Source organism: Haemaphysalis longicornis, unplaced genomic scaffold (assembly GCF_048455015.1).
Source record: "Haemaphysalis longicornis isolate Haplotype H1 unplaced genomic scaffold, Haemaphysalis longicornis Haplotype H1 scaffold_12, whole genome shotgun sequence".
NCBI classification, from domain to species: domain Eukaryota; kingdom Metazoa; phylum Arthropoda; class Arachnida; order Ixodida; family Ixodidae; genus Haemaphysalis; species Haemaphysalis longicornis.
Genome location: NW_027526225.1, coordinates 81,680,320 through 81,707,909, shown reverse-complemented (window position 1 = coordinate 81,707,909; position 27,590 = coordinate 81,680,320). Strand labels below are relative to the sequence as shown.

At 46.8% G+C, this 27,590-nt stretch overlaps 1 protein-coding gene across 1 annotated transcript in view; it reads right to left on the bottom strand.

Moving 5' to 3' along the window:
• The window catches only part of LOC144161691 (uncharacterized), a 103,654-nt gene that overhangs the window by 63,875 nt on the left and 12,189 nt on the right, over positions 1 to 27,590 (bottom strand). Inside the window, exons 7-17 of the mRNA XM_077692314.1 lie at positions 27,030 to 27,187; positions 23,368 to 23,731; positions 22,453 to 22,629; positions 20,378 to 20,470; positions 18,698 to 18,832; positions 16,839 to 16,955; positions 14,509 to 14,789; positions 11,546 to 11,814; positions 5,486 to 5,710; positions 3,373 to 3,640; positions 466 to 648 (exon numbers count right to left, since the gene is read on the bottom strand). Coding sequence (XP_077548440.1) covers positions 466 to 648; positions 3,373 to 3,640; positions 5,486 to 5,710; positions 11,546 to 11,814; positions 14,509 to 14,789; positions 16,839 to 16,955; positions 18,698 to 18,832; positions 20,378 to 20,470; positions 22,453 to 22,629; positions 23,368 to 23,731; positions 27,030 to 27,187 — 2,270 coding nt within the window. The remainder of the gene's footprint in view (positions 1 to 465; positions 649 to 3,372; positions 3,641 to 5,485; positions 5,711 to 11,545; positions 11,815 to 14,508; positions 14,790 to 16,838; positions 16,956 to 18,697; positions 18,833 to 20,377; positions 20,471 to 22,452; positions 22,630 to 23,367; positions 23,732 to 27,029; positions 27,188 to 27,590) is intronic.

Sequence of the window (27,590 nt, the reverse complement as noted above, 5' to 3'; positions counted from 1 at the left end):
ACATTTAGGGCACACTCCTTTTATATCAGTAAGAATGGTGGGAAAAACAGTGGAAGTTACGAAAGTACATGTAAACATAGAAGTGCTGATGCGTACTGCTGTTGGTACTGCTTGCACTATGCTTGTTTTAGCTGAGCAGCACTGCAGCGCTTTGGGGTTGTCTCAGACAACACTGGCCGATCGGTGTAAGCGACGGTGTCTTACCGGCTGCCTGCCGTGACACCGTCGTCTCCATAAGAAAACTGGCCGGTTTTCTGATGGAGGCGAAAAGCAAAAACACCCGTGTGTGCGAGATTTCGGCGCACGTTAAAGATCCTCAGGTGGTCAAAATTAATCTGGAGCGCTCCACTATGGCGCATGTTATCGCCTGTAAAGCGTTGGCACGTTAAACCCCACAATCAATCAATCAATTACTTTGTGGGTACGTTTGCCACAGTTTCTCCCCTAGTGTGTAGCGTTGCTCACACAAGTTGGAGGATCTTCTGCTCCCCCTGAGGGATGTGGACTTCCAGGCGGGCCGACTCTCTCTGGAGGTTGGCGACGGCGCTAAGCTGAGTGGATGTGTATGCCGAGCTGTTGGCTTGCACCCCGATGCGCGTCTTGGTCGGGAAGTCCAACAGCATGCGGTTGAGGAACGTCAGCGCGCCACTGCCAAGGCAAGGCGACAGAGGAACTCAGTTAAGGCTGCCAGCCAGCAGAAATAGGGGAGAGGTTGACCATGCCCTAAGTTAAAGTTTACTTTAAAAAAAAAAAAAAAAAAAAAAAAAAAAACCTCTGCACTTTCTGCAACAGCAGAGCGGACCTACAGCACATAATATGGTCCTTCCATGAGCTCAAAAAAGATATACAGCCAACAATAATGGAGTAAAGCCCGCTTATATCGAACATGGATATATCGAATTATTGCCTATATCGAATCCTTGTATAATTCTGATAAAAATTACATGCATTTTAAACTTTTTATATCGAACGCGATTTTTCTCACAATGGATATATCGAACTCTCCCGCACCGGATTTCTCGCTCTCCTTAGGCATGCGGCACGCTTTCCCGCAATAGATCGGCGCGCAGCGATGGCGCAGGTGTCGCTTGCGACTCTCGCGCGAGCTCAAGCGCCCATGCCCTGTCGAGCGCTTCCAAACCGGCCGTGACAGAGCGGACCAGTTCCACGCATGCCTGCCATTGGTGCCAAAAGGGCCACATTGGGCGCTGCGGGCTGCGGTGTCACCGATCTTCAAGTTCCCGCCACTCGCTGCCCGCACTTGCTCGGTTCGCCATTATTCGCTTTTATCCAAGCTTGTCACCACTCTGTCGAAGACGTCGAGAAATCTGTACCGCTTCCGAGCACGAGCGAAGCCATCGCTGCCGTGGCCCTGCTACAGCAATACTGCAGTGCCATTGAGGGCAGCGGTATTGTGCTTGTCGACTGTTTAGTTACCGTGGAGCGAGCAGTCACCAGCAACGTGTTGCACTCCAAGAAGCAGGTGGCTACACTCACGCAGTTCTTCCACCCCAATAAATGAATGTTTTCTTTCCGAGAAAGTGTCGCATCAATGGTGAACTGCAGGGTGGTAAGAGTTCAGCATTAGCTCGTGGCTCCGTTGACAAGATTGCTCTCATGTAAGTTCTTTTTTTGCTTTACTTTCTATATCGAATTTTTGCTATATCGAACTATTTTACAATCCTCGCGCTGTTCGATATAAGCGGACTTTACTGTAGCAATGCAGATATCAATACACTTAATTAAGGGGGGGACACTGCTCTTAAAAATACTTCTTTGAATTTTTAAGTAAACTATGTGAAACTTGTCTATCTTTTGCTGCTTTTTCCCCACTGATTTCACATATGCCATTATTTCTTGAGCCAGTCAATTAATTCCCAAGATAATTAGAGATAATTATCATTTTTGAAGGAACAATAGACAAAACAGTGTTGGTCATAAAACTGTAAACCTTATATTTTCCAATTCAATGAACCCCGGTGAATGCAACAAAAGAAGCGTTTTTTTTTATGTGCCGCTTAGGACTAGTTTTATAGCTCATTAAACTTGGTTTTTGAAATCGGCATTCGAAATGGTTCCTTGCCACAGGTGTTTCCAAAGTTTAATAAGCTGTAAAACTAGTTCTAAGCGGTGCATAAAAAAAACAATTCTCTTATTGCACTCACCAGGGTTCATAGTATTGGAAAATATGAAGACGACAGTTTTATGACTATACTCGTTTACAACTCAAGAATGGCACCACCTCATGTAGTGTATCACTCCGCCAAAGCGCCGGACCCGTGACGTCAGTGCGCGCGCGTTTTGAAAGGGGTTTGCTATGAATGCGTGATATCGTCTGCCTTGTCTCACGCAGTTTGTTTGTCGTCACTGGAGTCGTTTATAAGCATATTAAGTACAAAAAAATCACGGGAACGGCTCACGTCATGTTCAAAATACTCCCAGTAACGCCCTACTTGCGCCGCACGAAGAAACATCCGGCTACGGTGATAAGGCACAGCGGCAACTTCCGGTGCCGTTCTTAAGTTGTCACCGAGTATAACACTGTTTTGTCAATTGTTCCTCCAAAAATGACTAATTTTCTCTAATTATCTTGCAAACTAATTCACTGACTCATGAAATAATGGCATAGTTGAAATCAGTGGGGAAAAAGCACCGAAACTGACAAGCTTCACAGAGTTTACTTAAAAATTAAAAGAAGTTGTTTTAAGAGCAGTGTCCCCCATTGAAAGATACAATATTAAGACTACAGAACAACAAGAGACTGCTCTGATCAGCTCCTCTCCGGAGTCGCAACTCACAGCAGTCCAGATGGCGGAATCCGCCGTGAGGATCCAAGGAATTCTGGCTGACAGCTAAGATTGTCCAAGGCGTATTTCCTTTAAAGCCCATCTCGGGGCATCATTGAAGTCATCTCTCTCTTTCTCTCTCCATGTATGGTTTCCCACATTTAACACAACATTTTACCACTCCAAGATATGTGACTACAAAGCAGCGAGCAGCGTATTTTTCTGTTCCCTCACACGTTCTTTCTGCTCATGCTTCTATATTTGGCACTTACTGTTTTTTTAAAAAACAAAGGTTGTCGATTTGGTAAAAAAAACCTCTCTACGGAAAGTGACACCGTGTGAGACACAAACACGAAGAACCATGCAAACACGATAAGCATGCGCACATCGTCACATTCTGAAGGCCCGTTCACACTTGCGAGAAAAGCGAGCGAAAGTGACGGGAATTCTGTCGCTTTCTCGCACAGCGACAGAAATTGGTCCTGACCATTCGACAAAAACAATTGTTGCACGATAAAGCGACGAAATTCCCGCCGCTTTCGTCGCAAGAGTGAACGGGCCTTAAGACAAGAGGGCAGTCCGAGACCTGGGGTGCAGCTTGACGTTGATGTTGCCCTGGCCGGTGTAGCTCGCCTCGGACCTCAGGGACGCCACCAGTGTGGCACTAGTGGTCCAGTTGAGCGGCAGACCCAGCATGGTGGGCACCTGGTGGTACCCCTCGATGATGCGGATGGTTCGAACAACGTCAAATGACCGCGGTTGCCGCAGGAACTGGTCCAGTGGCTCGGGGGGCACAAACACACTGGCCAGGGCCACCAGGATCTCGCCATAACTCGAGAAGGTCAGATCAGTGCCTACAAGACAAGCGAGGAACCCAGGATGCCAGGCTTAGGCAGCAGAGGGTATTTGCGCTTGAAATACATTCAAGCAACACCATCAACAGCTTGAAACAGTGTCAACCGCCTGAGCTTGGCTAAAGCTCTTGCACCCCAATTCAGTACTTTTGTGCTGCCGATGAGAGATGTGAAAATTCTAGGGCTTCTCAGTGATGCAGTCAAGCTTGCTATCCTGTCAGCATTGAACATGGCATATCAGTGCTGAACTTACCAAGACATAAAGCTCTCCTTTATCAAACTGCGCAAAGTCAATATGACTGCCACATGCAATGCAATCTTCTCCAAGAACAACCCGTCGAAAGTGTATAGCCACAGCTTAAAGCCTGTTCAAAAAAAGTACCTGCATCTTTTTCTTTTGTCCCCAACACCCCACTCTTCATTGCTGGCATTTTTTCAAGGGGTATGCGAATGCCAAATGGTAACTTTCAAATCGAATATCGAATCGAATTTGGAAAAAAAGCTGAATATCGAACCGAATATCGAATGTCAATTTTTTTTTACAGGCCTCGATTTTTCATAGGTTTTTGTGATAAGCAGACGCTACTCGCATGTTTGGGAAATATGACGTTCTTTTTCAACCCAGAAAACGCACTTTTCAACTCTTATCGGCGGTACTTTAGGAATCCGAAGCGGGCACGATACGCATTTGGGGGGGGGGGGGGGGGGGGACGATTTGCACTGGAGTTTCTGTACTGCAATCACAGGCAACATTATACAGCGCCTTGTAATTAAGAAGCGAGCACTTTGTAGGCATGAACAATAGGGCACGAAAACACAGCACAGCCACAATCACGGACCATGACGAGGCACTTCTTCGCAAGAACACGGGCAGCGTGAGATGTGAATAATGTATGTAGCAGATGGAAAGCTCATACTACAGTCGCCGTGGACAAGCCTGCGCTATCCAATGTGGTCTAGAAAACAAGTAAACACGCAGTAACCTTACACCAACTGCACTAAAAACAGTCAGAACGGCTTCTGATTTTAAATTAACGGAAGCGCTGTCAAAACGGCGGCGTTCTTTGCCGGAAGCTGCCCTAACAAGTAAACATCCGGTCACAGAATTCAAAATAGCGGCCAGAGTCGACAGCGACGGCTCGAAAAAAGGTTCTAATCGACACAATCGCAGATTACTCCACACAGCGGGATAAAATTTACAGCCTTTGCAAGGCGCGCTCGTCGAAAGCGCGATTTGGATGAAATTTGCCGAGCAGACGGTGTAGCAGCAGTGCGTTAGCGTGCGCCGACGTCTCTCGCTTTCGCAAAGCCAGGGAATGTTTGGAAGCTCCACTCGACTATTCGAAAAGAAAATGAATTATTCGCAGGGGTACTATTCGATTCGTATTCGAATATTCGAATATTCGCACACCCCTAATTTTTTTCACTTGAGCAGATAACCACTTGGTCAGTCAACAATTCCGAAACAATGCCAGGGCTATGAGTCATGCTGTAATGAAGGGCTACGGACTAGATTAGACCGCCTAGGGATCTTTGATGTGCCAACATCTCAACACAGGTGTTTTTTGCTCGAAGAACAGCCACTGCGGTCAAAAACTGAGCCTGTCACCTCATGCTGAGCAGCACATCTTAGCTCAGCACATCTTAGCTTATCTGAGCAGCACATCTTACTCCAACCTCGGTAAAGGGTACGAACACACCGGGATGATCACAGCAACGCGTCATGACACACAAATGCACGCAGCTATATGCAAACAAAACGTCACTTGCAACCAGGCACATGCACGACACTCCGTGATAAGGCGCTCATTCTATCGTTGAACAAAATGACCCCGTCCCACGTACCAAACATGTTCAAGTCCACGAGTGGCGTGAGCGACATCCGGCCAACCGGCGGCGTCAGGTCCAATATCTTCTTCAGCCCAGTCTGTAGCTTCGGGAAGTGCTTCAGGGGCCGCTTGAGCCTGGAAGAGCCTCCCCACGGCTTGAGCAGGTCCAAGAAGACGTCCCAGTCAGGCCGCCACTCTCCCTCGCTGAGTCTGGCCACACTCAGCACAAGCTGCTCAATCTCTGCAAGAATCGTCCGCTCTCCGTTAGAACACAATTCCTTCGAGTAACGCGCAAAAAAAGAAAAACGCCCACAATGCACATCCCTCAATTTACTGGCAAAACAACTTGCAAGTTGGAATTAATAAATGGTTAGTCTGTACACAAAGCTTGCAAGAATGAATGGCTAAGCAGGTTGTGAATATTTCGGGTCTCCACACTGCTCAATATATGCATAAATGAACACTTACACGTATCAGATTTTAGAAGAGCCTGCAACTGCACCTACCACTGCCAACATTTGACAGGTACTTTGTAAAATATCAAGGTATTATACGCCTCGAACGCTGCCTGTAGGGGTGCCACTGAAATCCCCCTAGCGGCCCGTTACGAAAGTAGTCACGGGAGTCTCCAGCCCACTCACCACTGTCGCTGCTGCTTTTGCAACTTGTTCACGGCTGAGATTTACCGTTTGTATGTGTTGTAAGCACATATTTATGTGGAGGAGTCACTCTGTTCACAAATGTGGTGTATCCATGAGAGTGTAAATGTTTCTGATGCGATCTTAGTGCTGTACATTCGATCCGTACGAGCGCCAGGCGTGTGTCACAACCCGGCGTCGTGAAACCGGCATACGCATGGGGCTGATTGTAATTCCGCTGCCCAGAAATTTACTATCAGTACCTCCATAAGCAGCGTTTCTTCAGATGGTCATGCTATGGCTAAACACTACAATGTAAATCGGTTTTGTGTGCTTACATAATTTAGCAGAGCACTCATACCTGATCATGCCAGTTAAGCTTCATACCTGATATTGATCACTACCCTAGACAAGCGAGTGTGGCATAAATTTCACGAGCATTCAACAAAGTAAGTGCAACGGATAATGCAAAATTCTACACAGGCATCAGCGCACGACAAAAAATGTAATGCTGGGTTGCCTTGTCGCAAGGTGAGCACTCGCAATCGATTATCTGCTACATATAGCTTTCGCGAGCAGCGCAGAGACGGGCGTTTAGAGTAATCCGCAGCCGCGGCTAAACACTTCTTCGAAGCATCGTCATATGACACACAGAGCCTGCAAAACCTAGCACAAACTGAAATCAGAAGGCCTTATCAGATACCACACTCTTCCAACGACACCTTTTATCGCTTGTGAACTTACAGTGTACTTCAAAAAATGCGTCCGCGGAGTGATTAGCCATTTGTTGAAGTCTAAAAGTCAAAAAATGAAAGGAAAGTGAATGCGCAGCTCATGTGTGTGATTTAAGACGTTCCTTCCTTGATTTCGCTTCACATACGTAAACAACAATACTTAAGCATCCTGCTGCCAATGTCTTGCGAAATATCAGTGCATTTCACATCTAGTTGGCCTGGTGAGTGCTACCTTGCTTAAGTTTCGACAAACCTCTTTAGCATTTCCGAAGCTGCACTGCGTTTTTTCATTCCCATACCAGCTGTTCTGCTTCTTCCGGATTTACCAGACCAGTTATTTTTCTGTTGTTTCATTAACTTTCCTTGGTCCTTGCTGTAAGGCGTGGGTGGGCACATATTTAACAAACCACAGCTTTAGAACATGCTTAACATTTTCATGTGGCTTATATTCCCATAAAAAGCACAAGTTATTGTGAGGTGTTGCGTAATTACATCCCCGAAACATACTTTTCTATGATGTATATGTATATTCTATACAAAGCCACATTCGTTGTCCGCGCTGCAAAACGAAACACACCTCTCATTGCCAGTATAAGGTCTAAACAAGGCAACGATAGAATTCACATGTTCCTGAAGTATTCGGAGGTGACAGTGGTCATATGCTGCTGCGGTCGCCGACGCCCATAAGAGCGGCCTAGAAGTGTGTAGAACCGTGTCCCCGGATAGCTCTTGTTAGCATTCGAGAACTCTACCAAGACGTAGCTGTTTTTTGAAATGCCCTAAATGTGCTATTTGCTCACAGACGCCATCGTAACAAGTTGCGTCGGGCGCGGAAAGGCAGAAAGAAGCGAAAAAGAACCAAAACACTGCATGAGCCCCTATCAGCCATGCAGCACTGCTACCGTAAGCGCCGCGGAGAAGCGGCGGCGGCAGGAGGCGCAGCGATCGCGAAGCTTGAGGCATTAGATGAACTTGTTGGGTGAGTTGGTGCATCTTTGGTGAACGAACCCAGGCTTTGTGTGAAAAAGACAACACATAAACGAAGAAAGGGACAGGCGCTTCTCCCGTCCTTCCTGTACGTGCTGTCTTTTTCGCGCAAAGCCTGTGTTTGCTCATCAAGATATATGTTGTGCTTAATTTTACAAACATAGAAAGGTTACATAAAAGAAAAAAAAGGGCACCACATAGCACCACAGTGTATCTGTTGCATTAAGGAAAACATGATTACAGTGTCAAAGATGACGCAAAAATCCTAAGGTGACAAATCTTCCTAGAAAAATTTCAAATTTGGGGGCTTTATGCACAGAAGCTGCCCCTTGGCCATGTGGAATACCGTAGTGAGAGGCTATGGATTAATTCAGCTCATCCTGGGGCTTTTTAACATGCACTAAAATCTTGTCACAAGCATTTTGGTTCCTTGCTCCACCAGGTAAACAAACACTGTCAAAAGCATAATGCCTTACCCACTTAACAGCCACAGTAGAGCCACAACTTAGAATAGGGTATAGAATTTCCAGCATTCAGTTTCGTTAACTGTTCCCCGTCGGGGCATACTGCGGCTGAAAGGGGCCATGCAGACAAAATGCAAGTTTGTTTTATTCAAATGATTTTGTGTTTCCTAGTGCTCCCAGCACTGGTCCGGAAGCAAACGATGCTTTATTCACTGAGATATTAGTCAATTTAAGTTAAAATTTTGATTCTCCCACGAAATCGTGCGTTTCGTGACGTCTGCAATGACACCGTATGTTTACTGTTAGTCAACCAAGATGGCGCCACCATACCGCGGCAGGCCGTTTTCTGCCTTTGCTTTGTTTTTAACCGTATTGTTACCTGGCTTGTTTCTGTTAACTCTTTCGTTACGGCGGAAAAACGGCCGATTTTAAGGGCTTCCACAAAACGTTTTTTTTCTCTTGAGCTACTGGACACACGTAGCCTTGCTATGCATGAAATTGTAGCTTATAGATTGCTCTTCCAAGCACAAAGCAGCATTTTCGATAAAGGTACAATTACTTACAGTTTATTCATCAAGTAATCAGAAAAAAGCCCCCAAGAAAAGTATACGAAAAACACAAATCGGCCCTTTTACCGAGACAAAAAATTATTTCAGGTATTTTAAAATATACAAATTGTTCCTACGTTTCTTGGCTATGATTCAATATATAAATCAACAGTGTACACCAAGTTTTGGATTTTTGAGGGCCCGTCAACCTAGCGCAACTGACGGCTGTGCCACGCCGCGAGGGCACTCAAGGGTGAGTGAGTCTCTGTAAAATGTGCATCCAAGTACCGCACTTACCCGATTCTAACGCGCATTTTTTTCCGGAAAAATAGGTCGAAAAATCACATGCGCGTTAGAATCGGATACGAAACCAAAACAGCAAAAAGTTTGTCCCACCCATCGCCATCGCCAAGTCAAGATGGCACTAAAGCTTTTAGCAACGATTTTTCGCACTCAGGAAGCATAGGCGCATAGGCTTTTCTATCGGCGTTCACACAAATCGTCAAATCGTTCCACTTGCGCGCTTGATAACAGCCATGGCAGTAGCGGCTCTCACGCGTTCAAAACGAGCGGTCGGCTGAAGCGTTCGCCTATGGAGAAGCTCGCGGGATTGGCGTGTGAGGCGTGGGCCACGATCCCATCAACCATGGTTGAACGTTAGTTCAGAAGTGTGGCATCGCAAATGTGCTTGACGGCACCGAGGACGAGATGTTGTGGTCAGCGGATAGTGACGAGGAGTGAGATGAGTGAGATTACTTCGGGAAATAAATCACCCGTTTCTCTCGCATTCGTTTTTCTTGCTCACACAGTTCGGTGCGCGTTACAATCGGAGGTGCAAGTTTTTTCGGTTTTTTGTCAGGAAAATCAGGTGCGCGTTAGAATCGGGTAATTACGGTGTACTCTTTTGTGTCCTCGCACAAAATCCTTTCAGTTCGGTGGTAAAAAACAAGAAAAAAAAATCGAGCGCTCTCGACAAGCGTCGCACCTGAACCCTGCAGCGCTAATCCGACACGAGCGCAAGGTTATCTTGAAGGTGATAGCGCGATACGGCGCGGTGCATTTGGCAAAATATCCCGGCCGTACGTTCTCGAGACCCTAAACACAATATCAAAACCGCAGTCGTCAGATAAGAAGCACGTTTTGTTTATAAATACAGCACGGAGTCAGAACGAAATTACCTGCCAGCGCTTGTTGAAGTGCGAGGCACCTGAACCGGAGCTTCGTCGTCCTAACTGAAATCTGAAGATCCCACATCATTGCTTGACCCCTCACTGCTGCTGGGATAAGAAAAATCGACAGCAGGAGCTGCCGAAGTGCTTGCTACAGCAGTCCGACTGTGCGGAGCGCGACGCGAACCCGACGCCATTTTTCCTCCTCCTCCTCTCCCCCTTCGGTTCAAATTTCTCTTGCTACGCCGCCACCACACGAGACACATAAACAAACGAAACCGAAATTGAAAGAGAAGTTGCCAATGAACACACCAGATGGCGATAGTTGTCTGTAAAGCGCGGGTTTCAGATTTTGCTGGAGATTTACAATCATCGGACGCTGGCTTCCGATTGCCTATGGCGCCGTCGTGAAAGAGTTAAGGTAGAAAATAATCGTTTCGTGAAACATGGTGTTCACTCAACAAATATGGTCACTTAAGACACTGTCGCTTACACCAGGGGTTCTCAAGCATGTTGGTCCCAGGGAACCCTGCTATGTTCCGTTAAGTGCCAAGGAACCCCCCCCCCCCTCTCGGCATTTTCCATTCCGTTCATGCTACATTAACGTGCAATAAATTCAAAAGCAAGCAGGGGTATCGTTTTTTTTTCTCGTCGACTTTACGCGAATGCGTACGCTAGCGGCACCTATCTCCAAACAGGAGAAATGCGCATGGGGGTAATATAAGGCCAAGATTCAAGTGCAATAGTTTAACCACGTGGCCCGTTTTCGGAGTCGGGCTGGCTACAAGCTGCTGGCGAGATTTATTGCGCAGCTCGCGTGTTTCTGTTATGCGACGAGATGTGCTTACTGACACTCGGGCGTGAGTAATGGAGGTTCCTTAGCTCGACCGCACCTCAAGTTTACCATATAAGACTTTGCGACTGCGGAACCAGGGAAAATTTATCAGAGGCTCGCGGAACCCTGAGGAGGGACCTGCGGAACCCCTAGGTTCCACGGAACCCACTTTGAGAAACCATGGCTTACACCAATTGGCCAGTGTTGCATAACACAACTGCAAAGCGGTAGGCTGCTGTGCAGCTAAAAAAAGCATAGTGTGCCCAGTACCAACAGCAGCGCGCATTGGTACTTCTATGCTGACGTGTATTTTCGTAACTTCCATTGTTCACCCCACCAGTCTTACTGCTGTACGATGAATATGCATTACATTTAAGCGCAAATAGCTCCTTTGGCAAGCTTATAAGCCCTGCCTAATTTGCGTTTCCTTTTGCTGGCCTCAGCCAATCGCAGAGCCGGCACATATGACATCATTGGCTCTGCTGCGAGAAATGAGCTAGTGGGTCGCACGGTCATTCCCTTTTTTCCCAATTACGTAGCTTATTTGAGTGAAGTTTATGTTAAAAGTGGGCTCAGTATGATTCTGACGAGGCAATCTTTCGAATGAACCAAACTTGTGTTTTGTCTGCATGGCCCCTTCAAAGAGTTTCCTTGCAGCCTAATTATGACAAAAAGAAAAAGGAAAAATGTCTTTCCCTTGCCTTTGAAAAAGACGGTGACATCAGCAAAGTGAAACTCGGTACCAAACAACTGGAGGGTGACATTTCTGGACAAATCCGGGAGGAGGTTCTTCCATCCGCCAAATATTTCTTCCGAGTCCACCTTGACAGCGAAGCCACTCAGCTCTGGTGGCATAAACGGCAGCCGCACCCGCCTTTCGTAGCTTCGTCGGCCGGACTTGCGCGGCTGGTCACTGCCACCTGTGCTGCTGCCATAGTGCTTGTCAGAGGCGTAGAACTTTTCTCCAGGACTGGACATGTAAGATGTAAAAGAGAGAGAAGGATGAGGAGGAGAAGGAAGGGTGTGACCATTGCAATTGCAAAAATGAATTTTGTTAAATGAGTACTGACACAAAATTTTAAAGGCGAGATAACGGATAGATGGGTGTGAACACACATACATCATCTGCAAAATATAAGCAGCAAATACAGCCTAGTACATATTTAAAATCAATTTTAAAGAGTGCGAAACGTAACCAATTAAGCAGCCAGCGGAGGAACTTGTGCAATTGACATTCCCCGGATGTGGAGTAAATAAACAACATCCAAACACGTCACGACTTTGTTTTGGCCGCTTCCGCACTGCCGGCATTCCTCGCTGGCTCGCCGCTCTGATCAGAGGCCGGTGATTTTGCTCTCGAGCAACAAACGATCCGATTGTTGGCGGCAAACGTGCCGAGATTTCGTTGGCTCATCGGGCAGCTGGCCGCTACCTAAGTTCTATACCGGATCCAGGCACTCTATTTTTATTGATTTTTATTTCGCTGGACCCGAAAACGCGCTGGGGGCACGAAAAGTGCACCGAGCGAGCCGCACGGTCGCTGCGCAGGCGGCGGCCACAGCCGCGAAGTGACGCAGGCCGGCTCAGGCGGCTCGAGCGATAGCTTGTTACCGCTGCCCGAAATGGGACTCAAGTCCCAAACAAGGCAGCACATACGAGAAAGGAGTTAATGATGCGATGGCGGACTGCATTAAAAATCGTCACCTGAATCGAATATCTGCCGCAGTGTCAAGCCTAACACATCTGTAGGCAGACCTGTAGGCAGACCAGCAGGCTGCTCCCAGTGTGCATTTCACCACCCACTGTCCCGAGCATCACGCGTCGTTCTCTAGTCGTGGCAGCAATTTGCACTCGCGGCGCCTGCATCACGTCCACGGTCGCTTTTGAATTAAGCGGCTGACGATATCAGTACGTAGGGGGCATGAGCATAAACTGCCACCAACACAAAATCGACAGTGCTATGGCAGCTCTCCTCTGCGAGTCAGGTGGGCAGCTTAGTTTATACTAAATCCAGCCTTTCGCGGCACCCGCTGGAACTGAAGCTGTGACTGGCCGCATTAAAAACGTCTCTAATTAAACAACTGCCACACACTAAAGCCAATGGGGTTTCTGCACGTGATAAATAGGTCGTTAGCTACTTATCGCAACAAAGAAAAACAAGATGCAAACTTTTTGTGTCAGTGCCCCTTTTTAAGGGGCACTGGTCGTGAAGACCAAAAATTTGCCAAAAAATAAATTTTCTGTATTAATTTTATTTGCAGTCTACAGGTCCCAAAGAATGCACCTGCAAAATTTTATGGCTCTACCATAATTGTCTACAAAGCTGTCGCCATTTGAAGTCGCCTAAATGACCATTTTTGCCTATGTTTTCAAACTTTGTGCCTTGTTTTCTCAGAACCAATTTTTTTCCCACGAGGTCAACTATCAGGTACAATATCTTGGGAGGTACTGGTTGGATTTGTATCATGATTGCTGCATTCGAAAGCTTATGAACTGAACAGGGCACTAAAGCCACAACAATATAGAGTTTTTTTGTTGTTGTTGTTAGCACAAGATTTTATACCCTCCACTTTACAGAAACATTGTTAATTCATGACCTGACATTTAACAAATTTACAGTGTTCGCAAAAACAATGCTAAAATTACTTCTGTGTTATAGTTGCACTCCCTGGTCCTTTTAGAGCACAAAGGAATAAAAAGTATTCGAGTACTTCCTTGGTAACGAAAAAGTTGCCCGAAACGGAACAGCATAACATTTTGAACAAGTCTAAATTTACACCACATAGATAAAAGCTGATTGCATATTTGTGCTCACGATGTTAAAATACACTACATGTGTACATCTCAAGCATATATGCCGCTAAATAACAAAAATCATCCTCAAGACCAGTGTCCCCCCTAAAATATTAGAGGCTTAAAAAGACCAGGGCACTCTTGCAGTGTCAGCTGTGAAATTCGGAAACATTGTGACGATGTCTGCCAAAGATTAACCAACCTGACGCACGCCCCAGTTGGGTACTAAACGCTGCAGTGTACATACATAACAAGCACACAGAGTGGCACATACTTTTTATACTTTTTTCGGTGAATTTCGACCAATTACAAAAATGAATGAACCAATTTCAGCCAGCTAGTAATTTCGAGGAACAACAACTTCTCGTCACGCTAAAATTTCCAGCCCCTATGCAAACACCAGTTTCATAACCACTCGTACATTTGTTATCTGAATAAACACAACGTAATCCCTCGGCACTTCTTTTTTTACTAAGGTTGAAAGGTTACATTGCGTATGTGGCCAATAGCGAGGGCAATATGCGGGGGCAATATTTTTAGTTTCGCTCCAACTGCAACATTTTGGTGTGGGTTATATGATGCAGGGAAGGGTTGTAGACATGAAAATACGGTCCAGTAGCCGACCGATTTTTTTCGGACCTGCAGGGTAACGAAAAATAGTCCGAATAAAAGAGCAGCCCGAAAAGTCCGTGAGCCATTACTCCTATGGGACGACTGGCGGTTCCTCGGGAAAGTCCGGAACATCCAACAGGTCTGAATTTTAGGAGTCCAAAAAAACGGTCAGCTACTATATATCTATGGACAATATGTCGTCTCTTTCTGTCCCTCAAATAAGGTTTGGCGTTATTGCCAGGAATCATGCGAGACTTACATGACACTGTCCGTGTCAAACTGGCCCTCCTGCAGTGCCGTCCTCAGTTCTTTCGGAAGCGAGTCCAGAAAATCCGACACCGCGTAGTCCACCAGCTCCGAGTGCCGTGGCTCCTGGGCCAGAGCACTCGAGACTGCCATGCCCAACTTCCAGCGGTCTGGCCCTCGGGTGAGAAGCTTGTAGACTGCGATGCGCAGCTCCCAAGGCCTGGAGCGATCGACGAGAAGTTCCCTCACGGCCAACAGGGTGTCGTATGCCAGCAGTGGAAACTCTTGCACTGCCTGCAAACAGAGACAATTTGAATCAAAGGAGCTCTATTACGGACCTGCTGTGGAAGCGTGGGGGCACAGGCCTTGTTCCCTGTTCGACAAGAAAGCGGGAGCTCCGACCATCAGTGTAAAGTACGGTTCGAACATTTCATCTGACTTTGCACTGGAGTCAAACTGGAGTCAAACCATCTACGCCTTTTCTTATTTCATTTGACTTTGCACTGGAGTCAAACTAGAGTCAAACCATCTACGCCTTTCCTTATCAAGCAGCCCATCCTAGCCCCAATGCATTCTTGTTCTAAGGGGGACACGGCTCTTATAACAATTTCTTTTAATTTTTAAGTAAACTCTGTGAAACTTGCCAGTCGTGCTCTTTTTTTTTTCCACTGATTTCAAATAGTATGCCATTATTTTTTGAGTCAGTCAATTAGTCACCAAGCTAATTAGAGAGGAGTCATTTTTGGAGGAACAATAGACAAGACAGTGTTAGCCATAAAACTGCGATCTTTATATTTTCCGATACTATGAACCCTGGCGAGTGCAATAAGAGAATTGGTTTTCTGATGCACTGCTCGGAACTAGCTGTACAGATCATTAAACTTTAGTGTTTGAAATAGGTGTTCGTAATGGTTCCCTGCCACTGGTTGGTGCCACCAAAGTTTAATGAGCTGTAAAATTAATTCCAAGCAGTGCACTGTCTTGTCTATTGTTCCTCCAAAAATGACTAATCTGTAATTATTTTGGTAACTAATTGACTGACTCAAGAAAAAATGGCATATGTATTTGAAATCAGTGGAGAAAAAGCAGCAAGACTGACAAGTTTCAGAGAGTTTACTTAACAATTAAAGGAAGCTGTTTTAATTAAGAGCAGTACCCGCCCTTATAGATCACGGTAAGTTTTGAAGTTCCCCTCAGAAATGGACCCCTTACATAGTCAAGTGCACCCCATTTATCATGCCTCCCCCTTAGCAGTTCCAAATCCAGCGGCAAATTCAAAGTGGCGTTTCGAAAAGCACACACTGCAGCTTTGGTGGAGCTAGTTTTGAAAGAACCTGGTGTTCCCCCCCCCCCCCCCCCCCTTTATTTCTCTCTTGATAGACATGCTATCTGTTTCTCCATCTCAGGCTGCTTCCCAGCTGTCTACCAGGAGCTTCACAAAATTACGTGAGGCAAAGATAGTGTCTTGGGTTTCCGTGACTACACGACAGCACCTTCGCATCAACAGCCTCTTCCCTTTTCTAGGTCACATCCGTCTTGGCAACCTCTCGACACGTTATATTGAGACCCACCTCTCCTCACAGAACCAGAAGCTACACACAATCATACCTGCCAGGTTTGCCGGGATGGCAATAGGGAGATCTTACCAGGGGCGGGGGAAGGCGGGGAGGGGGGGGGGGGGGGGGGGGTAGCAACAACAGAATGGGTAACTTTACACACATTTTTTATTTACTTACAAGATAGCAGGAAATGAACTGTTTCTTCACCCAAACTACCAACAAGCTACACCACTTAATTAAAGTGTTCGACGTTGCTAACGCCACCCTTTTCAGAAAGTCCTGGAAATACAGAACAGCAAGCGCAATACAAAACAGCAGGAACTGAACTGTTTTGCTGTTTCATCTAAACTAACAACAAGCTACACCACTGGAGACTTGCTAAATCTTCAAAACAGCCGTGCTCGTGCATAAATGAAAGCGGCGGCGGTGCTGTGTTTGTATAAACAGTAAACTAACAATGGGACGAACAGGTTCACCGTCTGCGCATGGCCGACTACACTTTTTAAGCACTTCACTGATAACGATGCGAACTGGTGTCGGGTTGGATTGTCAGGTATACCTCCGGCGCAACGGCCCATTGTGGCCATACTGGGAAAAGGATTAAGCCGAAGACGGGTGCGTTTTCGGGAGACTTTTGTTTCGGTCGTACAATAGTACAAAACCATGAAAATTCGGGAGTCTCCCGGAAAATTCGGGAAACCTGGCAGGTATGCACAATGAATGAATGAATTGCACTTTGTCCAAAGAATGTCCTTAGCTAACACATTTCGGCGCTGTTGCCTACCTCTACTGCAAACACAGCCACTGGAATGGGCAGGTCCCCGTTTTGAGCACAAGCCAGCAATATCTGCTCCAGGACGGGGTTGGCCACTTGCACTGCACTGCCGGCATTCTTCAGAGCCTGTGAAAACACATGAAAGGTCAATGGCAGCTCAGACCTTTCTTTTTCTGACTGAAAAAGGAAGATAAAAATGTAAGGGCTCGATCGAAAGACATTTAGAACGTAACTTGAATGGTGTGCTTGTAAATTCCTACCAGAGAAAGCAGTTTCAAACTTGTCTCGTTCACAAACCTTTCGTGGAAAGGAATTCATAGTAAAAAAGCGAAGCAACGTTCGCCACCAAAGAAATATAGCTCAATACTTCATCGAACGTTCCTAACAACCTGTATGTAAAGTCTCAGCGCAATAAACATAGGCAGACGAAGGCATTCAATGCCGCAATCTGCGAAAAAGCATTGTTGTTGTTGTTGCTGTTGTTGTTGTTGTATTGTTGCTGCTGTAGCTGTGTGGTGTTACAATTCGGTGCCAACTGCTTCGCAGCTACTGTGTGTGCACGTGGAATGCCGGTGTGTAGCGCGGTAAAGCCAGTGCATCAGACAGGTGTTGACACGACGGAGCCCTTTTATCGCATTCGCACTCGAGGCAATGATCCACTCCTAGGACCAACCAAATCCGGACGAACAACGCCTGGAGTCCCCTTCTCCTGCCTTCTCTCCAGGATGGCGTGTATAAGCTCTGCCAAATATGCCAGAAGTTTGTTGAGGATGTTTTGTGTTTGTACTTTGTGCCATCAGCAAGCCCCGAACGACAGTTGGAAGCGTCCTCTCACCCCTCACTTGGGAACCCGCGTGCCGACTATCACAAGATTGGTGGAGGATGTACTTCTGTGTTTGCACTTTTTAGGGCCGTGCGCAAACGCCTTTTGACGGTTCAGACTTCGGCTATAAATTTAGCCATTTCGGCGACCCAGAAGAGATTGCTTTGGGCTCTCGTAAAGAGCGTTGCTACGCCCAAGTCTTGTTGTAAGCTTGCCTGCGAGCTGCTGTTCCTGTATCATCGCTACTCGTATCGTCATGTATTAAACAGTCAAGTTTTGCTCTCGGTCAGTTCGGGGACGCCTTCGCCAATGTAAAAGCGGTCGAGAAAATGGCCACCACTGTAAAGAGAAAATAAAAATTTGTGATCTGACGGGATTTGAAACTGGGTCTCCGCACTAGCAGCCCAATGCTCCACAGCTGTGTTTTCTGCGCACCTTGCCGCCGATGAAGAAAAGTTGTTGCCGTTGTTGGTCCCTTTTTTTTTTTTTTGTGGCACATACCCTCTTGGGGGATTGGCCAGGAGTTGGGAGCATTGGGGCACTAATGTGCCCGCTCCACAAAATTTACAGAAACACGAATTGGAAACGTAAAAGATGTAGAACGGCACGTGCCACATGTGATGGCTGGACATGATGGGCACGCGAGTAGGACAAGTGCACACCAGCAGCACAGAACCCCGATTCTAGGAGAGCTGTGACGTGTGCCAGTCTGCTTGATGGTGCAGTTTGCACTGTAAGATGAAGAAACGAAAGTGAAGGAAGAAACGCAAACACGGTGCAGCAGAAAAGAAGCCAGCCAAAGTAATTCATGCCAAAAGAAAAAAAAAACAGAAGCAAAGAAAAATACCCGAATACCACGCAGTGGTGGAGAAGTTGTTAATAAGTATCTCCAGGCTTTCGCTTTCCAAGCACGTAAGCAGAGACTTCAGTGCCCCGAGGAACTTTTAAACATTTCCCGGAGGAAATTTAGTAGCACTGCTTGTTGGGGAACTTAAAATGGCACTCCTCACATGATACAAGCCCACTCACCAAAGTTGTTTCTTACCTTGAGCATCGTGACCAGGTGGTCCATCTTCTGGGGTTTGCTGTACTTGGCCGGATAGGAGACAGCATCAATGTCGCACTTTGAGCCCAGAAAGGCACTCATGTGCATGATGATGGTGACGGAAATGGGAGGCACCTGGAAAGAGTGCACTGGTAAGCCCTGGGTGCCAGGTAGCATTAGGCTGGTTATGCCAACTAGCCAACTGGTGAATGCGACCAGAGTCCGCTTATCATGGCCACTAACAGCCTGCTTTAAAGGGACCCTGCAACACTTGCCATCGACTACTAGTAATGTATTCTGGGATAAAGTCTATTGTCCCAGAAATGTCCTCCCGCAAGAATTATGAAAATCCGTTCACAATTAACGAAACTACGCGCGATGAGAAATCGCGCATAATCGTTCCCTCTCAACTCGACCGCGGACAACGCGACAAAAGCTGCGTGCTCTCTCCCGGAGAGGGGGGCGGCTCGCGGCGTTCTCTTCGGCGGCCTTCGATATATCACATGCCGGGTAGTTTTCTCCTTTTCTTCGCAACGCGGAGGGGCCTATTTCCGGTCTGGTGCCACAAAAAAGCAGGCATAAGTGCCTGCTCGCAAGATCGCGCTCGGGCTGGTAGGGCGTTTTTGAAGCAATAAACGTTTGTAGTCGAGTGGTCCCGTTGAAAGGGAAGTATTGAGCTCATCACTCAAACTCCGCGCGCACTCAAAACACATAAGAAACAGCAAAACTGTGCCTACAGGTTCAGGCATAGAAGAGGTTCGTACACAGTGATGACGACAACGGAAATGGGAGAATCTAGCCGCGAAGTTGACCAGTGACAGCCGATCGGGCAGCCATGGCCTATGTGACATCCCTTAGGTCATGCCAGGGGTTGCATAATGAGGACAACTGAAGAGAGAGCGGTTGGTTTTTTCGCATCTTTCACATCGATTTGCGCGCTCACCGCTTCACGTGCACGTGTAATATTTGGCTCAGGTATTCCTGGCAGTGTAATGTAAACATCGCGCAGGTTTACTTGCACTGCTCAAAGAGTGTTGCAGGGTCCCTTTAAATCGTGTTTGACTGCTTAGATAGTGCGTCTGTTATGGCCCCCCCATGCAGTTATTGATTCATCTTTTTTTAGAGCGGAACAGTCTAGGGTTCAATTCCCGAGATTTCTTTTTTTTTTTTTGTCTCTGTCAGCAGAATACGCTTTACAGCAAAGCTAACTTTCTTGCGAATGCACTCTCACTCTCAACATAATGTAGCCAGCCGTCTTGGAGCAAATCATACTGCAATTAGCCACTAAGACAATTCTATCATGACAGCTGTGCTTCATTTACTTGCCATAATTAATTAGTTCCCACGGAATTGTAAACAATTTGTAATTCCGGTCTGCTGTCAATACCACAGGCTTCTATGAGAGGAGTATGGTTCGAGAAGACTGCTGTAAGTCATGCTGAAACAAATTACTGTACTGAAACAAATTACGTGACATTGGGCTGCTCAAACTTTTCACAACATTAGAGCTCACAATATGAAGCTTCAACTGGACTCGGGGCTTTTTAAATGTGAAACGGTGGGGCAAGAGTAAAAACTGTACGTTACGGTGACTTTATGGTAAAATGCAACAACTTTTTCACTGCGGTTGCTGTCAGATGCACGCTGTTTTTGAACGCATGCAAGACTTCCGCTGCTTACAGTGTTCTTGTCTACGTTGTTTGCGTGGTACTTCCGTATCATACGTCCAGCAAGAAGCCAACACATCTTGTGCTCGGTTGACTTGCAGATTTCCTGGGACATTCAACAAAAATAGAGGAAAAGAAAAGACGGTCAGATTTGATTGCAGGGAAAAACATACAGCACAATCAGCAATTTGTTCACGAAAAGCAGGTGCTGCATTCCTAACAGCTGCTTTTTATTAATTAAAAAAAAAGTTACGAGCCGTATATGGTCCTACGCAAACTTCATTCAAAATTCTGGCTAACCAAGTCATCATGCGCAGGAAGTTACGTTGACAAAATAGAGTTTTATTAAACAAAAAAATGATGAGAACTGTGTGAATCAATGCTGCGAAATGAAAGTTTTTTTTTTTTTTTTTTCGGGGTAAAATGAAAACATTATTGCATACTGAGTTTTGTAAAATCAATGTTATACTGTGGGTTAAGTTTTCCAGTATTTCTCCACATCTTGGGCCAGAAATCATGCGGATGCCAAACAACAATTGTTTGTTCCACCTCTGTTAGGGGTGAAGCCACTTAGGGGCTGGGGCTGTTGGCATCTCCTGTCGTCCTCGTCGTTGTAACCGTCGTCTCGTGTAGTTACGGTACTAAAACACCGGGAAACTCGTTCATGTCTCGCACTAGAACGTAACGCATGCTAAAAAACATCGGGACACTTGTTTACGCCTCGTACAAGAGATCTTCGTGCTTCAAAGACAAGAGACTTTTACAGCAAAGCTGTACACCTCTACCCCCCAACGGTTTCATCTCCGTTGGCAAAAAACACCAAGTCGCCAAGTTGCCACTTGTATACTGCATGCTTCCCCCCTCCTCAGGCTTCACGTTAATGGAGATGGCCCAGGATTTTTTTTTTTTCTATCGTCTGTTCCTTTCAGCCTTTATGCGACTGCACTGCATTTCCTCAACTTGACCAACAAGCAAGAGAACGTGCAGGTTGTGGGGATCCGCTTGATCCCCTTTCCCCCTCCCGCGAGCGCGATGTTCGAACGAGCGCGCTTCTCGCGCACGTGACGTCACCTCGCGGGCCGACGCGCCGGCGGGCACCGACTGTCCTGCCGCCGCGGTCGCTCCTCCTCGCCCGGGAACCTGCCTCCTCTCCCCCGCTCCTTATAAGCGCGGCGCGTGCGCTTCGCGCTCTCTCTTGCTTTTGCTCGGGGCTCTTGCTCCGGCTCTGGCCCCATGGATAGGGGAGATGGGGGAATGGAGGAGATGGGAGTCGGATACCGGGGCGCTCCTTGTCCCCGGCTGGCTCGTCTCCTCCCCGCCGCGCCGGCCGGTCGGGCGCTGTTTTGGCCCTGATCGGACGCGCAGGGTAGGCCTCTGGTCACCTTGCGAGCGGCCCGCGTGCAACCTCGGCCATGGTCGCCTGTTTGGGCGACGCCGTAGGACGCGTGTCGGTACAGTGTAGTTCTTAACCCGGTCTTGGCGTTATTATGCACTGTACGACTCGGCCAATAAACCCCATGGTTCGCCCTGGCCCTTTGGAGCCTGTCGTCGCCTGTGTCGGTGAGTCGAACCCGTCGCGGCGTCTCCCTTGTGGACGCCGCGTACCTATCTGGGGCATTTTGGATGGGTCATTTCCGGGCGAAGGGGGAACACCCTGAACCCCACTTAGCCCGCAGGGGACCAACGAGCCCACTTTGGCGCTCGACGTCTCTAACGAAGCTAGCCGGGGTCGTTTGTTATCCCGTAGCTAGACCCAATATGCCCACAAGGTTTTAGATGAAACTTGCATACGTGGCACACTCTCACCGGATATTCGCCGGCAAGTGCAAGCACCAAACAGGAAGCCCAACCTGATTGAGATTCAGATTACGGGGGTTTAACATGTTGAAGCTACACCTAGGCTATGAAATGTGCCATAGTGGAGGGCTCCTGATTAATTTTTGCCACACTGGAATCTCTATAAAGTGCGCCGAAACCTCGACACACAGGTGTCCTGCTGCTGAACCTGGGGCTCAGCAGCACAGCAGCCACTGAGCCACCGCGGCGGGTCAACACGGAACCCTGACCGTACAAGTGCACACTACTCACAAAGACTTCTTCCAGGTACCGCGTGTCGTTGTTGCATAGGAAACTCCACGAGTGGAAAGCCAGCGGCAGGTAGGCGCGGTTAACGTGACCATGTGCCACCAGGTGGCGGAAGGCTCGCATCGCCGCGACTGTGTTGCTCTGAATGAGAGCGTCTTGCAGGAAAGACATGGCCAGCATCTGCACAGAACATCACACGCACATACTTAGACGTTTCAAAGGAGAATCGAGACAGTCCTAGCTAATAGGAGAGCTTGAGGTTCACCATCTCACACACACACTGAACATGTGGCTAAGCTATTATTAACGTGAAATGCTCTGCCAGGCACTGAAGCTCTACTAAGAGTGCTCTAGTAGCACCACATCCAACTGCATGCAGTGAGAGTGCTTACTGCTTATGCAAATTTAGAGCTAGCACATCACGATACGCTAGATGTGCTGGTTTCATCCAAGTCCCTTAATGATTGAAAATGGCATCTCCAGTTTCGAGGAGAGCGTTCCCTTCAAGGATTGCAAGTTTCTGCCATCGATTTAAGTGAAGCAACAGCCTAATGCCTGCGCAGCTTTCGGCTGACAGTTCAATGCACACTTACAAGCGCAGCTATTGAATAGTCAATTAGCCAATCGATACACAACTGGTCTGAAGGCCTTTGGAAGGCGTTCGAACCAATCGTCTATTGATTGTCACATTCTGATTACAAAGGGCGCACTTGTAAGTGAGAGTGCAAGTGTCAATTGAAAGCTAACGAGTAGCATAGGCATAACACAAACAAGACCTAATACAGTTGATCTGTTCTACACGTCCTAACATTTTCACCATGTGTGGGTCAAGCTCAATAAAACAAATACACACAGCTTATAAGCGTGCCTGCAGGCACTTATGAAGAAGAAAAAAAAGGGAGACCAGGGGGAACTCGCCTTCCATTTTCCAGTGCAGAACTTCTCACCAACATCAACATTGTCAGGTTTGCTGTTGCAGTTGGCGACAGATTCAACAACGCCCACCAGATCATTCGACTTCCTCAGGAGTTCCACAAACTCGTGGAAGAGCGGGATCGTGAAGAGCTTGATCTCTGTTTCGGCCGTCAGAACAAGTTCTGCCAACTTGTCTCGCGTCGCCTCATCCAGCCGAGACTTTTCGTCGCCTTCAAAGTTCGCCAGAGTTGGGTCTGGGGCTGGCAGGTGCTTGAAAGCAATGCCTGCCGGCACCAGGTCAAGAAGATCCCCGAAGTCACTGGCAGGCGTCTCGATTACTCCCTGGCTCTCCAGGGACATTTTGTAGCTAAGAGAGAAAGAAAGAAGACAAAAACAGGCGTGTAACACTTCTTTGAAAGCATGCGAACAAAGGAAGCGGGTCTAACAGAAGCAAATGCAAAGGTGCATATTTAAAGAGACCCTGCAGCACTCTTTGAGCAGTGCAAGTAACTCTGCGCGACGTTTATTTGATTGATTGTAGGGTTTAACACGCCGACGCAACGCAGGCGATGAGGCGCGCCGTAGTGGAGGGCCCCAGATTAATTTTGACCACCTGGGTATCTTTAATGTGCGCCGAAATCTCGTACACACAGGCGTTTTTGCTTTTCGCCTCCATCAGAAAAGCGGCAGCCGCGGCCGGGAATCGAACCCACGACCTTGTGCTCAGTGGCGCAACGCCTTAGCCACTGAGCCACCGCGGCGGGTCTCTGCGCGACGTTTAGATTACACTGCCAGGAATACCTGATCTAAATATTACACGTGCACGTGAAGCAGTGAGCGCGCAAATCGTTGTGAAAGACGTGGAAAAACCAACCGCGATCTCTTCAATTTTCCTCATTATACCCCCCTGGCATGGCCTAAATGACGTCATTGTGGCCATGGCTGTCCTATTGGCTGTCGCTGGTCAACTTCGCGACTTATTTCTTGCATTTCCTGTGACGATCCAGCGTCGTCGGCGCTGTATACCAACCTCTTCTATGCCTGATCCTGTATGCACAGTTTTGGCGTTTCTTTTGTGTTTTGAGTGCGCGCGGAGTTTGAGTGAGGAACTCAATACTTTCCTTTCAACAAAATCCCTCGACAACAAACGTGTAATGCTTCAAAAATGCCCTACAAGCCTGAGTGCGCACTTGCGAGCAGGCAGCTATGCCTGCCTTTTTGTGCCACCAGACCGGAAACAGACCCCTCCACATTGCGGAGAAAAGGAGAAAACTCCCCGGCCTGTGATATAGCGAAGGCCGCGGAAGAGAACGCCGCGAGCCACCCCCCTCCTCGGGAGAGAGCACGCAGCTCACACCGGTGCGGGAGAGAGCACACACCGGTGCGACTTATATACGTTTTTTTCGGAAAAACTGTCTTTTTGAGGGGGGTGCGACTTATACAAAGGTGCAACTTATAGACCGGAAAATACGGTAACCAAGGCCTCTTGAACGCAATGTTGCTAACATGGCAAACATTGGAAAACCAACCAAACTGTTTTTGTTCAAACGTCTCTTATAACCAAGGGTCTCTTGTAGCAGTGTCGCTTGTAAAGAGATTTCCCTGCATAGGCACTAACACATCTTCTTGCAGCTTCGCTATTTGTTCATCGCAAAACTGCCACACTCACTGTCAGCCTTTACTTGCTCTGCTCACAGTATGCAAAAGACACCAGGCAGATTATCATATATTCATTTATTTATTTAGTTATACAGTTATTTACTTATTTATAGCTAGCCTCTGGACACCACAAGCAGAGCCTTTCAATATTCCCTTCTACCATTTCCAATTAAAGAACTACAATGCAAACCAAGTCGAGAACGATTATTCAAAGCCCTGCTTTATTACAAATCGTGGTTCCTAATAAACAGGCTTTGCTTGCCCAGCACTGACTTGGGTGATACGTGCAGATTTCCCTTTTTTTCTATTTAATGCAATACTATGGGGCTCTTGTCAACGTTGAAATACTTAATAAACATAAACAACTACCACTGAGGCTTCGAAACACATATATGTTTTCCCAAACAAAATAAACATGCTTGCTTAAAGGGGCCATGGAGACAAAATACAGGTTTGCTTTATTCGAAAGATTTCGTGTTCTATAGTGCCCGGCGCTTGTCCGGAAGCAAACGATGCTTAATTCCAGTCATGGGCACGTTACCAGTAAACGCCATTACGTTACGCCATTCAGCCACTGTCGTCTGAGACAACCCCAAAGCCCCGCAGTCCTGTGCAGCTAAACCAAGCATAGTTCGCACAGTACCAAGAGCAGTACGCATCGGTACTTCTATGTTTATGTGTGCTTTCGTAACTTCCCCTGTTTGTCCCACCATTCTTACTGATATAAAAGGAATGTGCCCTAAATTTAAGCGCAAATAGCTCATTCAGCAAGCTGATAAGCTCTGCCTAATTTGCATTTGCTTTTGCTGGCCTCAGCCAATTGCAGAGCTGGCTGGTATGACATCATAGGTTCTGTTGCAGGAAATGAGCTAGCGGGTCGCATCGGCCATTCCCTTTTTTTTCTAATTATATACCTTATTTAATCGAATTTTACATTAAAGCTGGTGTCAGTATGATTCTAGCGAGGCCGTCTTTTGAATTAACCAAACTTGTGTTTTCTCTTCATGGCTCCTTTAAGTGTGCAAAACTATGCATTATGATAGCTGAGAATGAATGTAGCAAGGACGTCTTAATTCCCTTCTGCGACATTTGATGCAAACACAACAGCTTCAACAGTATACAAAACAAAAGCATTAAGGGCCACACTGGCCTTAAAACTTTTTTTTGCTTTCCAACAAATCTCGATGAAACTTAATGGGCTTGTTCAGTTTTTTTAGCCGATTTCAAATATCTAATTATTTTTTATGTAAGGTATTTAGTTTCTAAGAATAGAAAAAAAAAACTAATCAAAATAAAATTACCAGCAAGGTATGAATAGATACCAGAAGTTGTGATGAATGAATTGTGGGAAGCAGTTTTTTTTTTTTTTTTGCAATTGCATGCAAGTTTACATTGATTCTATCTTCCAGGTTAGAAGTACTTCTGCTAACCAATTGAAAATCACGCTAATTAAATAACTACCGAAACACAAAACGCAAAATCTAATTCCCTTACTGGATGGTTTAAACACTCAGCTTTATGCTGCAAAAGAAATTATCTCTCTAGCTGCTCTACATGCTGGGATGTGCTTCTCAAGAATTTCCTATCACTGCAATACTGCTCATGGCAAAAAAGGAAAAAATTATTGAGAAACCACTATTTTTTTCATCGAGATCGGGTCTGTTCGGCTTTTATAAGTACCTGGTACTGTTCAAGTACCGACGTTTTGGAGGAAAAACTGAGCAAACTACTAAAAATTAATCGGCGCTAAAACAGGGACGAGAGGAACCGTGTTGTGAGTTACGTGTTCCTCTCGTCCCTGTTTTAGCGCCGATTAATTTTTAGCAGTATGTACCAACTCGCCCACATCAAGCTTTTGAGCAAACTAAGGAAAAAGTGATACCTATAAAAATGCTTTTTTGGGAAATATTTCAATCCCAAGGACCCATGTGCCCCCTTAACCGTGGCAACTGCTAGATGACCCCCCCCCATCACCCCAATGATTGCCTGTCCCCAGTGCAACTCACAAGACGTTGGTCTGCACGGCTGTGGTGGTGTCGTGAGTGGATTCCAGCTTGATGGCGTGCCTCTCGTGGCAGTGCAACGACTCCAAGTGGTCCCCACTCCCGGGGGATGCACGGTAAGTGCACTCAACCGTAGAGTTTATCAGGTACTGCACAAAGTGCTGCACAAAAAGGTTTTTCCAAGTGCTCGCACCCAAACCGATATCACACTTTAAAATTTTCCATGCTGCAACACCCACTGACGACGTTCTGATTTCACTGGTGGTAAACAAGTGATGGTAAACTAGAGAAGGCAAGCGTTGCAGGGGGCGGCAGAAAGTTAGATGGGCAGATGAGATCAAGAAGTTTGCAGGGATAAATTGGTCGCAGTTAGCACAGGACCGGGATAATTGGAGATGCATGGGAGAGGCCTTTGCCCTGCAGTGGGCGTAGATAGCCTGGTGATGATGATGATGAAACAAGTGATGGAACACTGAGGATAGGAACAATGGAACCTGTTCCAACATTGCACCAGAGGCCTCTACCTCCACCTAAAAACTGACCTTTCTGAAGCAGCCTCTTCTA